This window comes from Aphis gossypii, chromosome 1 (assembly GCF_020184175.1).
Source record: "Aphis gossypii isolate Hap1 chromosome 1, ASM2018417v2, whole genome shotgun sequence".
NCBI classification, from domain to species: domain Eukaryota; kingdom Metazoa; phylum Arthropoda; class Insecta; order Hemiptera; family Aphididae; genus Aphis; species Aphis gossypii.
The window spans coordinates 18,915,063-18,930,697 of NC_065530.1; the positions used below are offsets into that span (position 1 = coordinate 18,915,063).

Genomic DNA, 15,635 nt, shown 5'->3' on the forward strand with positions numbered 1-15,635 from the left:
CAATTATGATATTTTTTTCTTAATTTATCATGTACCTACAATAATATAAATATTTATGCCTTTAGATAAGTTCAATATCGTAGTCATTAATTCATTACTTATAGATAGTGCTATAAGAAGACTAATATATTGTGCATTCGTAAAATAAACATGCATCTCCGTAGACAGTAGATCCTAAATAGGTATAGAAGGTAATATTATGAAGTAATTCATTTTAACCAGCACAATTATTTCGTTCATAGAATATAAATATGGCCACTGTACGACCTTATAATAAATGCGTTTTTAGAATATTTTATCAGTAACCCAATTCCAGATTAATATTCAATATCCATACATCGTGGCGTAGTCCGAATTATATAATATGCGTCTTATTGTAACTCTGTTTGAGTCAATGCCAAATAATTTAATTTTACAATACGAAATTCAATGTAAATACGATTGAACGATTTAATGATACGGTCACCTGCAAAATTTGACGAGTGGGACACTTGAGTAATGTCATCGATCAGTATATAAGCACAAGTCCATCTCTATCCAAATATCATTCGCAAAACAGCAGTTTGCAAAGCAATATCAACTTCTTTCAAATCATCAACCAACCAAACCAAACAAATATCAAAAATGAACGCCATCATGAAAATCGTAAGTATTTAACAGCTGTATTAATTTATTTCTAATTCTAACATTTAAGTATTAAAACGATATCGATTTGAAAACCAAATACGTCAAGTGTAGTAATTATTTTTTAAGACATGTTTGCGTGTTATAAATTTAATAAAATCCAAAAGAGGTTTATTAAGTAACTTAATTTACGCATCACACTTCTTTTACTATGAAATAAATATCAAATATCGTTTATAAAATCAGTTAATTTACTACACATTTTGAAAAATGTAGATTCTTATTATCAAAAGAAAAAATGCATTTGTAATATTAGGTGTTTTTAAAAAGCGAAAATTTATTTATATTTTCTAACAACTACTTAATTAATTCGAAGAAACGATTTTTAACTTTAAACTAGTGTACAATCATGGCACTTAATAAAAAAAATTAAATTTACTGAAGTTTAAAAGCATGATGTGTATTTGTATGGCCAATCTTTTGCTCCTTGTGTCAATTTTGAGTATAAATAATTTTTGAAATTTATATCGTTATAAAATCAACTTGATCATTACTCGATATAATAGACTTCTTATCATGCTACATCATGTTTTAAACGACTACAAATTCTGTTTTTATAATTAACGATTTTCGATAGTTATCCTTACGTATTCAGTATACAATTTGCCTATTCCGTACCCCTTAATAAAATCACAGTACATCGGACAACAATAAAATAATATAAAATTTACTAATATTAACGTTTAATGACATAAGAACGAAGTTGTCGTATCCCCCGTCGTTTTTGGACTTTTTATTTAATGATTTTTCATAATTCATCGTTAAGTTCATGTTTTCAATATTTTTTTTACATGTAAATTTTATTTTTTTACATAAATTAAGTTATTGGATAAATTATCAATTATATATTATTTTACTTAACTATATCATCCGTGGGTAAATGTAAATATATAAATTTTTTTCTATATGTTATAAGGTCGTCTCCAATAGTCCAAAATCATAATATATCTTGCATCCTTCCTCTCTCAAAAAAACCGAGCACGCCACAGTCAACATATTATGATTAGTTATTACTTATGATTTGTGTGTTTTATATTTCGTTTAGACATTAGCCGCCGTCGCCGTGTTCGCTTCCACCATGATGACCGCTTCTGCCAAACCTGCTGGACTTGTGCCAGCCGCCGCCGTCGCTCCAGTGGCAGTAGCCGCTCCGTACGCTAGCTCGTTCACTTCGCACAGCGTTGCCCACAGTGTGGCCACTCCAGTCGTGCCAGCTGCTGCTCCAGTCGTGGCCGCCGCTCCATACGTCGCAACGCCTTACGCAGCCGCCCCATACGTCGCTGCAGCACCTTACGCAGCCTCCCCTTACGTCGCGGCACCCTACGCGGCTTCCCCTTACGGTTACTACCCCTACGGAGTTCCGGCTTACCTGTAAAGGAGCTGTCTCGACGACCACCACAAAGCAATCGACACGATTACGAACAACAAACGGCCGCAACGATGAGATCACAAACAACGCTACACCGATTCTTATCAAATTTTTACCTATTATTTAGATCGCATTGTAATAACGCAATATCATACGATTGATATAGTTTTATTATATAATTCTTAAAAACTCTGTAAACGTCACCGCAATACGAAGACAATGCGTATCGCGACTGTAAACGCAAAATGTAATATAATACACACGAATATAATGAAAAATTATTTAAATTTAATCATTGTAATATAATATGTTTACGACCCACTACAGTGGCGTAAAACGTTTTAACAATATATATAAATGTATATAAATTATACAATATCATTATAATAATAAACGTTCAGGAGAAAAAAAAAATATGATACATTTTTCGTTTTTAATTTTCGCTCATCGGTCAACCACCTGATAGTTGTAGTACGGCGCCGCGTAGTCGGCCGACACCACCGCGGCCGTCCCCGCCGCCGTGACGTACGCCAAACGGTGGCCGTGGTGATGGACGACGGGCACGTCTACAAACGACTTTTGCACGGTCACCGATGGCTCGACGGCCGTCACCTTTGGCACCACCGTTTGCACAGGCCGGACCACAGGGTCGAACCTGCGCAGAGCTTCCACGTCCGGCGATGCGCCGTACGCGTACGCCGACAGGTCAGGTTTGTAGACGGCCGACGGAGCGTAACCGACCACCACCGGTGCGGATGCGTCCGCATAGTAGTGCTGCTGCTGATGGTGTTGGTGTAGGTGCACCGATTTTCCGACGGCTGGTGTGGCCTGCACGCTAACCGGCACTTGGACGCCGCCGTAACCGTAACCGGGCGCATATCCTCTGGCTTCCGGTCCGAACTGAGCCGCCTGCGGAAGTTGCGGGATCGCAGCCGCTTCCGCGACGACGACGACGACTGCGGCGAGCATCGCCGCTACTAATATTGCACTGGTCATCTGTAACGGGAAAAATTAATGCAGGTTTAACGAAAGATTGAATTCGATATATTAAGTCACGACGAGTGTGATTTGAAAAATAAATATGAACAATACGACCGACGGTTGCTTGGATATTGAGTTTATATAAGGTTAATAATTAGAGTAGATTTACGGCGCGTCGTACAATCGAGTTTTTAGAAAATAATATAAACTGATTGAAATATGAAAAAATCTATTCGCTGAGCTCAGTTTATATTCGCCTTTATTATTTATACAACAATGGGTAAATTTGCTCTAAAATTAACTTCAAATAAATTAAGTGAAAATTCGGAACATAGATGTGCTGCTATGTTACACGCGTGTGAGACAAAGACAATATCCAAAATACGACGTCCTCATAACTTTACTCGCAAATTTTTACAATTTACTTCATAATAATATTGCACCGACATACACTGGTTCTAAATTCTCAATCTTAAAAATATGATTGATCTTTAAACATAGATAACACTTTTTGCATACCTATTATTAGTAAATCTACTTGAATGTAAGTTTCAAATAAGCAACCAATATAAAGAGCATGTTTGTAATATATTACAATACGTAATATTATATTATGCAATAAATAAAATAACTATAAAATTAATGAACGAAATACTTATTTTATGTAGGTTAATAAACATTAACTATGAACTTTAACATTTTCTTTAAGTAGTTAAAATTATAAAATATTCAGTGTACCGATAAAAACATGTCTTTTATGAAAATGTAAACATTAATTACATTCAGATAAGCAATATATACTTGAAATACGAAAACAGATACATAGGTACTGTGTTGTTGTTCAAATAATAATAATAATAAAAAAAATAAGACAGTTAAAACAAAAATCTATCTTATGATAGATTTTATTCTGGATTTTTAACAATTTATTAAATTACATAATATTTTTAAATTACATTTTCAGCATTAAACAAATAAAATAAATATGCCAACAATATAGTTCTTTAAGCCTGTGTAAAATATGTACTCGACAAAATATGTGTACAATTATCTTAAGCTACTATGTACTACTGGATGTGACATAACGTCAAACAAATGTAATAAAGGCGTATATTATAAAATAAACATATTATTTAAAATTTACCATTCTTTTATTTATTCATTTTTCTATTATTATTTGTGCAATTGTTTGAATCTAACAAAGTAAATACAAATTTATTAAATTAGTTGTATGTTATTTAAACTTTGTTTTCAGGAAAAATGTTGACTTAACAGTGTCAAAATAAAATTATTATTGTACTCGATAAAATTGTACAAAAAATACATCGATTAAGTATATGTTAAATGATTTATTAGTCTTAAGATACGTGTATTGGTATAAGCATATCAAGTTAAATAACAATTTAAGCCATTAATTTTTTACTAGGACTTCAAAACAAACTTCATAAATCGGGTATTTGATTCAATAATATGAATCTTGTTTTAAATTGCATTTAAATATAGTCATGGGAGTTACGTAGTAAATTTTTAATTTAAATGTTATGTCGCATTATAAAAATATAAGTACCTATAAACTAGCAATTTAAATATTTTATCAACATGCGATTATAAGAGAAATGTAGAAAAGTAGGTACACCTAGAAAGATTTCTCCATTCGTGGGTGTTATTTTGCGAAGGTGTATATTAATTTATTATGTACTTATAATAATAACAACAACAACAACCGGTAACCGGTTACACTTCAGTTCTTGTCCAATGAATTTGTTTTGTAACAACGATTATTTCTAAATTTTTGATAGTATCGTTAAAAAATCAAACAATATTAAATTAATAATAATTAATTATAAACCACCTACCTACAGTACAAACAATTTCCTAATACCTAACTAATAATTACCTTTGGTATAATTACGATATTGTGGACCTCTTTATTAAATATAATTTTAATTTTTCTTTACATAAGCGATGCAAGTACGAAGATATTATAAACGAATAATAATATGATGTTAATTATTAAAATCTGTTAGACTTACGTTTAGATGCATTGATGTATTCATAGTTGCTTATACGAATTACAACACAGCTATAGTCGTGCTTACAGGAAGATCTCTTCGTGTAGTGTTGTGGCCGATTTTCACAATGCCCAATTTATACTGAAAATATTTATAAAGAGTGGGGTAGTGGAAAAACATCGGTGCACATTATATTGAGCATCCAATGATCTTCTCGCGATTTCTCAGGTTTGAACGCTATAAATTGTAATCACCTTACAAGTTAACAATTCATAGAGTATAATTCACAAAACTGTTAAACTTCATGATTATTATTCTATACATATATATGAAAATGATCAACTATATCCAAAAAATTATTAATTTTAACTTTCTAAGAAAAACGATTCAATTCTAATAAATGTTTAGCATATGCGTCTCCATCTATATTTAAGTACACTAAATATATACGTAATTTGTACATTTGGTAACAAGTATCGAGTATTCGAATGTATAAATGTATTATATAATTTTAAGAAATGACAATATTTATTTTTAAATTTCTCATAAACAACTCAAATATAAAAGTAAAAAATACTGAATCATCTTATTCATGTATAAATGTATAATATAATGTAACAAAATAACTTATGGGTATAAATTCTATTTACTATAGTACCTAAATGATATAATATGTTTTATATCATTTTTACTTTTATGATATTGTAAAATAAATGTTGTAGGTATAACTTGATTCCAATGTAGAGAACCAAACCCTCTTTCGTGTATAAATGTATGAGTTTCGATTATATTAGTTTATATTATATTAAAAAAAAAATACATTATATCATATAGTTTTAAATTATCATAACACATATTATATTATATCACTTCTATCGTATAACATATGAAATATCAATTAATATTATATAATTTTCATTAACTAGTATATAAAAATGCATTTAAGATTATTAAGAATATTAGAACTTAAATTATTTATGTTTATTTTAATTGAAACCAAAAAAAAAAAAACCATTATAATTGGTTTTTTGAAAATTAAAAATTATATTCATGGAACACGTATTGAGTGTATAATATTATGAACAAAATAAAAGAAATGGGAGGCAGAAAAATAGTATAAGGTATCTAGCACAATCGCATTACATTGGGTTGTAAAATTTTAAAACTTAAATTATCATACTATTCATATAGTCAGTAAAATAAAAAACTTATCACTTATTTCATTATTGAATATTTGTATCACGTTTACTGTTATTTGCAGGTGTTGTAACAAAAGTAGATGCTTCACCCAATAATGCCCTGTAGCAGACGTATTGTTGGCGAAAATCTTAGAAGTTTTATAAGCTCGCATTGATAGGATGATACAATACACAATGGTCTACATTTTCGATTTTAAGTCAATTATTATGCCTATAACCTCGACATAACAATATTAATAGCGCGTAGTAGGTGTTATAATAATTATGAACAAATCGCGATCCTGTGCATAAACCTGATGAGAATTATTATTTTATTATTCTAAAATTCTATTAGGTATATCGAGGGCAATAATATTAATTAATTAGTTAAATAAATTAGGATTATTGTGATAGTATCCAATTACGATGGTTTATTTTATCGTATAATGATCGCCGCCAGTACTGCGTGGTACTCCATACATACTGGAGATTTTAATGAAGATTATTTGGAGCTTGTAGATTAAAAAAATAAAACTACAAGATGAGATATAAAATGATAATCGTCCTGAAAGCTATAATATATGATGTTTTTCTTGTGGCAATAGAAGAGGCATCAAATTTTAAATTTTGTGTAATATGTATAGATTAAAATAACAATCATAATAAAAAAAAAATAATAATAATAATAATCATCTATAATACTATAGACTCGTAAGTATCATTTTACAACATCCGGTACTTACATAGATATTAAAATCACTATAATAATTTATAGTTGGTATTAGGTATAAGTACGAAAAAGGACACCATCTGACTACCTTAGTGACGGTGATATATTTAAAATTCTGTGGTCTGCAATCATAATAATTTGTGAAGAATAATAAAGATAATTTCAAACTGTTCCCAAAATTTTACTAAAGTTAAAAGTAGAATATTTTCTAAAAATAATATACAAAAATCGGTATCATATTATCTATTATTATAGTGGTTATTATTTTTTTCTCACGAATTATGAGTTCAAAAACGTATACATCTCAGCGTTGTATATATGATATTCTTTGAAATTCAATTGTTTTGCAGGTAAAAGGTAAATAACCCACGTGCTGCTTTCGACCGTCGTCGCTCGCCGCTACGGGCGTCAAGTTCAATAACTTCATTTTTCCCCTGGTTAACATTGTATTACATCGTTATTATGATACCTGCAGTATATATTATTATTAAGATACGAAAATAACGCCATTATTCTTTACAGATTCGTTCACATGCTAGGTATATAAAATTCAAGGGCGTATTAATAACAATAAATACGAGACGGGTCGTCGTCGTCGTCGTCATAGTACAAAGGCAAACAACAAACCGATCATCTCAAGTGCTAATTAATAATTATCGTAATCAACACTTCATGCAAACTCAAAATTGACGACAATGGCATAAAATTACCTTTATAAAATTATGATGTCTAAATCAGTGGTTTTCAAACTATAGTATGCAGAGCTTTTTAAGTTATTGTACGACACTTGAAAAAAAATATGATTAAGACAAAATTATAATAATTCGAAAATAGTCCTAATTTTTATTGGTTTATATTTTCAATATAAATTATTGAATTAATAATTCTATTATTCCAATGGCATTTTTAATAGTTCAGTGTGATCGATAAAACCTACATTTTTTTAAGCTTGAATAATATCTATAAATGTGTTAACATTTTAAAAATAAATCTCGTGATTTAGAAGAAATTTAGTTGCTAAAAAAAAAAGTTACAATTTTTATTTCAAATAATTCGGTTATTTATTTTGCATGTATCTATCGACATTCTTTTTATAATTTATTATTTTTAAAAAAATTACCTACTTACCACGATGTTTGATCGTATGCAACTCGTTATTTGAGAAACCACTGCAGGTCTAAAGTATCATGGTTTACAGGCTGGACCATTTGATTTTTGATTTGTTGTTATCTAAATTATTTTATTTAATAGCCATAGCCATTTTTCTCCAAAAATTTGATAGCCACCGTATTATTCCACTATATATTTTACTCAAAGACCAAAATAAAAAATATTCACTCTTACTAACCTAAAAAAGTAAATAGACATCTATTATTTTGTATCTAAGAGTATTTTTCAATATTATTATATTTTAATATTATACACTCTGCTGTACAATATCAAATGAATATTACAATAAAAATTATTTTTCTTTTAAATAATTTAGAGCTATAATGATATAAAATTAAATAAAAAAATTAGTCATTTATATAGTGCCTATAAAGTACTATTAATATTAGGAGTGCTAAAACCCTTATACCATATATGAATGAAAAATAACTGTTGAATTATAATTTCACACACGAAACAAATAAAATAAATTATTATCATTAAAAAAAATAATGATCTTAACATTGGAATGAAAATAAACATGATTCTAAATCAAAAAAATATGTAGAGGAAGATGGAAAGTACATTTCATTATTATTATTATTATTTATTTATTTATTTTTTTTTTTTTTATTATTTTTTTTTTGATTAAAACATACAGTGGAGAAAAATGGAATCTTACTTTAGGATGAAAATGTTCCCGTCCACGCGCGCGATATTTACAATCGCGGTTATCGTGGCGACGTACCTACAATGTGGTCGATTCGATATGCACCGTACAGCCTATATAGTATATTACAATAATATAAGATAACCTAGGGGAGGTATACCTATTGTATTTTTGGGAGTCCAGCGACAATACAAAGCTACGATGTATTGTAATGCAAAATCGTATAATGCGATGTCTATAATACTTTATTATAGTATTACGACGGTGGCAGCGAATAATACGATACGATGCGTATTTACAGTTAGAGCGGGAGACGATATCATTATAGTTATCCTGTATTATATAGCAATATATTATATTGTATATAAGTATAATGTTGGTAGGTGGTTATTATAAATGAGCCATCGCGTCGTCTCAACGATTTTGTTCACCAAGTGCTGCTGTAGCAGTCTTCAAAAACAAAAAACGAGCGTGACAAGTCGTCGACAGAAAATCGATCTTTTAAATATGATTAGTTTACAATCGGTAAGAATCATTATTATACATATACATATTATTACTTTTATTTTATTATTCACACGTGCTCAGTTATATAACATATAATATTATAGTCTCTATGATCAGTACCATTGATTGACTATCGGTCTGTGTGAGATAGTGATATATTTTGTAATGACTGTAATCTATCGCGCTTATAAAATAATATTATTATATCACTGACAATTAATAAAAATTTGATGAATATCTGATGGTAAACAAAAAAATAAAATAATAAACAGCAAATTATATTTCTCTTTCGTAGTCTAATCGTTCATTCATGAATATTTTGCCCATCGCGAAAACGACAATTTTATTATCATCAATACTTACCTCAATTACTCGTATTAAATCGTTTCTACTAGACGTGGTTTTTCTACATAACATTTTGAAAATCGATACACTAAGATATTTTTATTTTATAATATCAAAACAATCCATAAAATATATTGCAAATAATTTGTATAGGTACTTAAAATTAAATATTTAGTTTTAGTAGTTTTAACTTTTCAGTAATAATTGAACGATAATAATTTACTATCGTCCATAATATTATATTATATCATTATGTAAAATTATTTTTTCGGTTAATCAATTCAATTCAATTTTTACTACCTATTTCCTAAATATACGTGAATACTATGAAATAAATAAATAATTGAACATTCTGCTATTTACAATAACCCATTTATAAAAAATTATATGTTGACTATTATATTGTTATATATTTTACTCAGCACAATCAGCACATCATACATACACAATTTAGTATAATACAATCATTATAGCACCATAATAATATACAAAAACGAAAAATTATATTAAACATTAAAATAAATTGTTATAACAAATTGTCTAAAACGCATAAAAAATATCAGTTTATAATGACGATGCACATCGAAAAAAATAATATACCTTAAAAGTTATAAATACATTACATTTACGACAACCATGACCGAATTCGATACATAATAATTTTATAATTATTATATAACATTGATAAAATATAGCAAAAAAATAAAAGTTACTATTAATAATAATAATAATAATAATAACAATTTAGTTATGCATTGGTATAATACCTAGAAGTTAAGAAAAAAAAATAACAATGAACATGTGATTGTAAATGTAAATGCAAATATAGGTGAAATATATTGTTTTTAATATTGTTATATCCGATTTCATAATTAAATAACACGACAATACATTGTTTAATAACGAATAGCAATTCGCAAGTAAATATAAAATAATATTAAATATAATAATCTTAGAAATCATATATAAACTCAGTTAATAATTAAATATTATTGGACAATAATTAATTTAAAAAATATATATATATATATTATAATATATAATTATTATTTTTAGACAAACATTAATTCTATAGTTTCAACTAGTTTTATTATTTAGGCGACACTTGAATTGGCTCCCAAATTTAAGTAGGTAGCTTTTTTTCACTCGAATTGCCTCTTATAGCATACTTAGATTATCGATAGTTTTACGTGTAGGTATTATTGATTATGTAGATTTCCTTAATGTTCAAAAATATTAATATTTTCCACCGAAAATATGGGCTGAAATGACATCTAGTGCACAAAAGTCTACTAACGCTTGTGAATTATTTCACAGTAAATATAATTCTAATTTTTCGTCAGCAACTTACCCTAATATTTACAAATTTTTGAATGTATTAAAATCAATGCAGTTAAATACAGTAATATTATTTAATCATTAAATATAGAAACCAATATTATAAGGACAACTACAAAAAATAAAACAAATTTTATTAATAATTTAATTGAAAAATTAAACACGAATGCAATTTCAATACTTAAAATCATTAGCAAATAAATTCAAACCACGAAAGCTAAGATAAGATAATACAAAACAACAAACTTAAAATTTTATTTTTATCATTTATTTGAAGTTGATTATTAATTATTATTACAGTTGTCAGTCTATTTACTAAAATACTTATATTTTTTTTTCTTTTAAATTTCTACTCTGGTATTTTTCACATCGTCTAATAAATATAAATATAAATAATTGCATATATTGCCTATATTTATTATTACAGCTGTCAGTCTATTTAATAAAATATTATAATTATATTATATTATCATTTATTTTCTCAATTTATTTAATATGTCTATTAATCTATAATATGTAAGGTTATACCTAAATCGATTAATTATAGCTATCGGAGGCGATTCCAGTACAAGGGTCTCTATTTTTTTGAATACTTTTTTTCGGGAGGTAATTCAAGGGTCAGCTGAGAGGCAATTCGTGAGCACCCTACAAAATATATAAAGTTATTTATGTATATTTTATAGTAAGGTTTTCTAGGAAATTCCTTAAGTAATTACACATCACGTTTATATTATGGTAATTTTTCAATAAACAAAATTATTTTATTATATTGTTTTACCTTTATTTAACAGAGTACCTTGTAATGTAACTTATGGCATCTTTCACCGCGTCCTTAATAATAAATAAATAAACAAACACAAATAGTCAAATCAATTAAAATACGCGTAAAATGTAATTAAACGACTAGTTAAGTATTTTCAAAAGGGAGTAGAATTAAAAATAAAATTTTTTAATAGCATTTTCAACCTACAATAAAATGTTATGAAGTATAATATTGTTTTAAAAAAAATATTCAAAATTTGGATTTTATTTTCAAAATTGATAACTATCATATTTTGATCATTTTTACGACATTCATAAAAATTGTAACTTCAAACGCTTATAAAAATTAATATGGATTTATACTCAATTTTTTTCTTAGTTACAATAAGAACAATTTATATGATGTATTGAAGTTAAATAAATATTACCATAAATATTTGATGATGAAAATATTATAAGTATCTTAGTATCCACAATATAATGAAATCTATGTTGTCTAAAATTAGTGTTTTATTAATATTCAAAATTGTATTTTTTCAAAAGGTGATGACCTGATGATTGATGCAAAAAAATAAAAATACTTATCACTATAAATCCAATACCTACCTTAATAATTTCATTCAAAATCTAAAAAAGAAATATGATAAATAATATTATTTTAACTCTTGCAGATATACAGTTAACACATTTCTCTATCATCAGTGCTTTGTTATGAATAGTATATATTGTGTACAGTTCTTATTTCTCCTATCCTTGATAATTTATAACTTTTAACAAATGATAATAATAATATATTTTTTTTAGTTTATATACGTTCATGAATATTTTAATACATTTTTATACATTTCAGCTATGTTTGTGGTTGACTACTGTGGTATTGGTCGTTTCTGGTCAATATTACATAAACCCTCAAGTGCAAGTACCAATCAAACCGTATCCATACGCATATCAATATTATAATAAGGCACCCGTTTCAGCTGAAATAGTGATTCCACCAACTACGCGTTATCTGACTGGTTATGACGTATTACATTCTTACGAACCTGTCGAAAAACATGGTTACAAGTATTCGTATTAATACGTTAAAATAAAAATAAATATATAACAAATATTACACATGTAATAGTTTAGTGCCTATTATAATAATTACTTAAAAATTAATAAGTTATATTACATTTAGCATGGAATGTATTTTCAAATAATATTATAGAGATAATAAAAAACTTACAACCACCAAAAAGACTATAATATTATGGATTACTTTTACTATCCGTCAGTGATTACCGCTTATGTTAGGTTATATACCTATTATATAAAAAAATAGCTTATAAGATTACCAACAAATGTTGTATTTTAATATCTACACAAATATATTAATAATTTGAGTAGATATTTCTCATGGGAATAAATATTCTAAAAATTATGTTTTAATTATATAGCAATATCGTGTCAATATATTCGTATAATATATAGGTAGTAAGAATATGTTTTTAAATGATATATAATACTGATAGTTTTTATACGTTTATAATTTATTAATTTTCAAACAATTAATTTTATTAATGTATTCATTGAATATTTATTTTTAATATTATAGTGTACTCTGTAATTTTTATGTAATAAATTCTATTATACTCGTAATAGTTTGTGAATAAAAATGTATTTTTTCATTTTTAGTTTCAATTTCATTATATTGAAACGTGCATGAAGTAAATTAATCTTACATCGTTAGATATAAGAAGTATGTATCATGTATTCAACATTATGCATTAATGTAAGTCTTTTATTTTTTAAATAAAAATCAGTCTAAGATCTAAGTGTTTTAAGTTGTTTGTAAGATACAAATTGTCTATTCGAGTTAAGATTAATAAGTAAAAACGGCGCAACATATGGGCAATTATAGTTACATAAATGTTATGCGAACACAGAAGTATTATTATTAACATAATATATTATTCTAAAAATGAATACGATAATAATCGGTATTAAATATAAACATAAGGATTACAAATATTATTCAATTAAGTGTATAAAAATACATACATTTTAGGAAGTTGTATTTTTATTTTAAAATATATATTTAAAATCTGTTAACAAAGAAAATACGTAAGTTTGTACGAGGTAAAAAAGAAAAGTTCGCATGAATGGCTTATAAATGAAGCAGTTCACTGACAGCACCTCGATAACTAAATTTATAAATAATAAAATGATTTAAATGTAATGCATAAAAATACACGTTATACAATAATAAAACATTGAATTCCTGGAATTTAAATTATTTTCATTCCATTTTAGAATTACATACTTTTTTAGCACTTAATTTAATTTATAAACATATTATTATTATATTTATAAAATTGCTGAAATTATATTCTGTTATAAAAATAAAACATATTATTATAAGATTCAAATAACTTAATTTAATTTTTCAACATAGGATATAAAATGTGTATACTATATGTATTCAATATGGTGCATTAATGTAAGTCTTGTATATTTTAAATAAAAATAAGTTCATACGATTTTATATCGTTCACTAGAGACAAATTGGCTATGTAAGTTTAAAATTAGGAAGTTGGTAATTAACATAAGATTAGTAAAATTAGAGTATTTTACTCTAGAATTAGACAATTTTTTTTTAAACATAATAAATTTGTGAATACTATAGACACCTGTTAGTGTAACATAATATTGTTTAAGATATTAACAATCATGTGTCAAAAAATAATATGACACATCATTTTAGATAAAAATAAATTGAAATCAACCAATTAGAGAACGAAATCATGTTTGTATAAAGTTACCATCTATACAAACAAACAATATTGGTTAAAAAAATAAAACAGATATTATGTAATTGCCAATTGAATATACATAATTTTTACACATATTGAGGTAGTCAAAATCACCACATATAACTGTGTTCATAATGTGTGTGGTTATATTTAACGAAGTTTAAGAATGAGTAAATAAACCGCCATTTCATAAGTCACAGGCAAAGCCATATAGGGTTCAGTTAATTATTAAATAAAGATAATTTGTGGTAGATATTTTAAAAAATTCGTTAAAGGCCAATTAAATTAAATCAACATTTAGAACGTTGAGTTAGGTTAATAGTTAGCAAGTAATTATGTATATATATTAGATAACTATACAAATTTAAAGTTTAAATATAAAAAGAGTGGTAAAGTGATTAACGCTCTGCTATATAGTAAGTCACTATAATGGATGTATTAAATTTGAATCCAATGATAGGTATCATTATATATGAAAAAAGTATGGAAAATATTGTATTCGATTTTCAACTCTAAGCTACTTATACAAATCTTTTTATGAATCATACCTACAAAATAATTTGTGAATATTCATATTTTGACGAATTTTTGTTGATGAAGTTCAAATTGTGTACCGAAAAAAATTTAATATTTAAATTGTAACGATGTGAAAACTAACGGAATGACATAATATCTCTAAATACAAATTCGAATATTTTAATATTAAACATTCACAAACACAAAATTATACTTCGTACTTTTTTTATCATCATAAACCATTACTTACAATTACTTTTTGATATACGAGTAAGTAAGCAAATAAATCTACATCAAGATATAAGATCAGCGATGTAATTTACGATCTGTCATAAGAAATACCTATTAATTATCTTAGGTTATTCCCAAAAGAGAGAAACTAAAGATTTTTTTTTCAAAAATTAATTTCTCAACGATTTAATTTTCAACATTATAATCTATTAGATACTAAACGTAGATACATTATTTTTTTTGAAGTTCCAAAGATATCCGATCATTGCAGATATTATTATTGATATTCGTTATTCAATGAATGTATCATAGTGTACGTATAACTCGTAAATAAATATTTTGTTTTATTGAATTATTAGATACAAAAC

The 15,635-nt window shown here is 26.7% G+C and overlaps 3 protein-coding genes across 3 annotated transcripts in view; 2 read left to right on the top strand and 1 right to left on the bottom strand.

The window, feature by feature from the left end:
- LOC114124288 (PXMP2/4 family protein 3) overlaps positions 1-15,635 on the top strand; it is a 225,254-nt gene that overhangs the window by 15,780 nt on the left and 193,839 nt on the right. The window lies entirely within an intron of this gene.
- Positions 480-2,467, top strand: LOC126555892 (cuticle protein 16.5-like). Its single transcript, XM_050210876.1, has 2 exons — positions 480-645; positions 1,730-2,467. The coding sequence occupies exons 1-2, from the start codon at positions 625-627 to the stop codon at positions 2,057-2,059; spliced, it is 351 nt and encodes a 116-aa protein (XP_050066833.1). The 5' UTR covers positions 480-624; the 3' UTR covers positions 2,060-2,467.
- On the bottom strand, positions 2,322-5,278 carry LOC114124303 (uncharacterized). The gene is made up of 2 exons (XM_027987512.2): positions 5,068-5,278; positions 2,322-3,049 (listed from the first exon to the last, which is right to left on the bottom strand). The coding sequence occupies exons 1-2, from the start codon at positions 5,089-5,091 to the stop codon at positions 2,498-2,500; spliced, it is 576 nt and encodes a 191-aa protein (XP_027843313.2). The 5' UTR covers positions 5,092-5,278; the 3' UTR covers positions 2,322-2,497.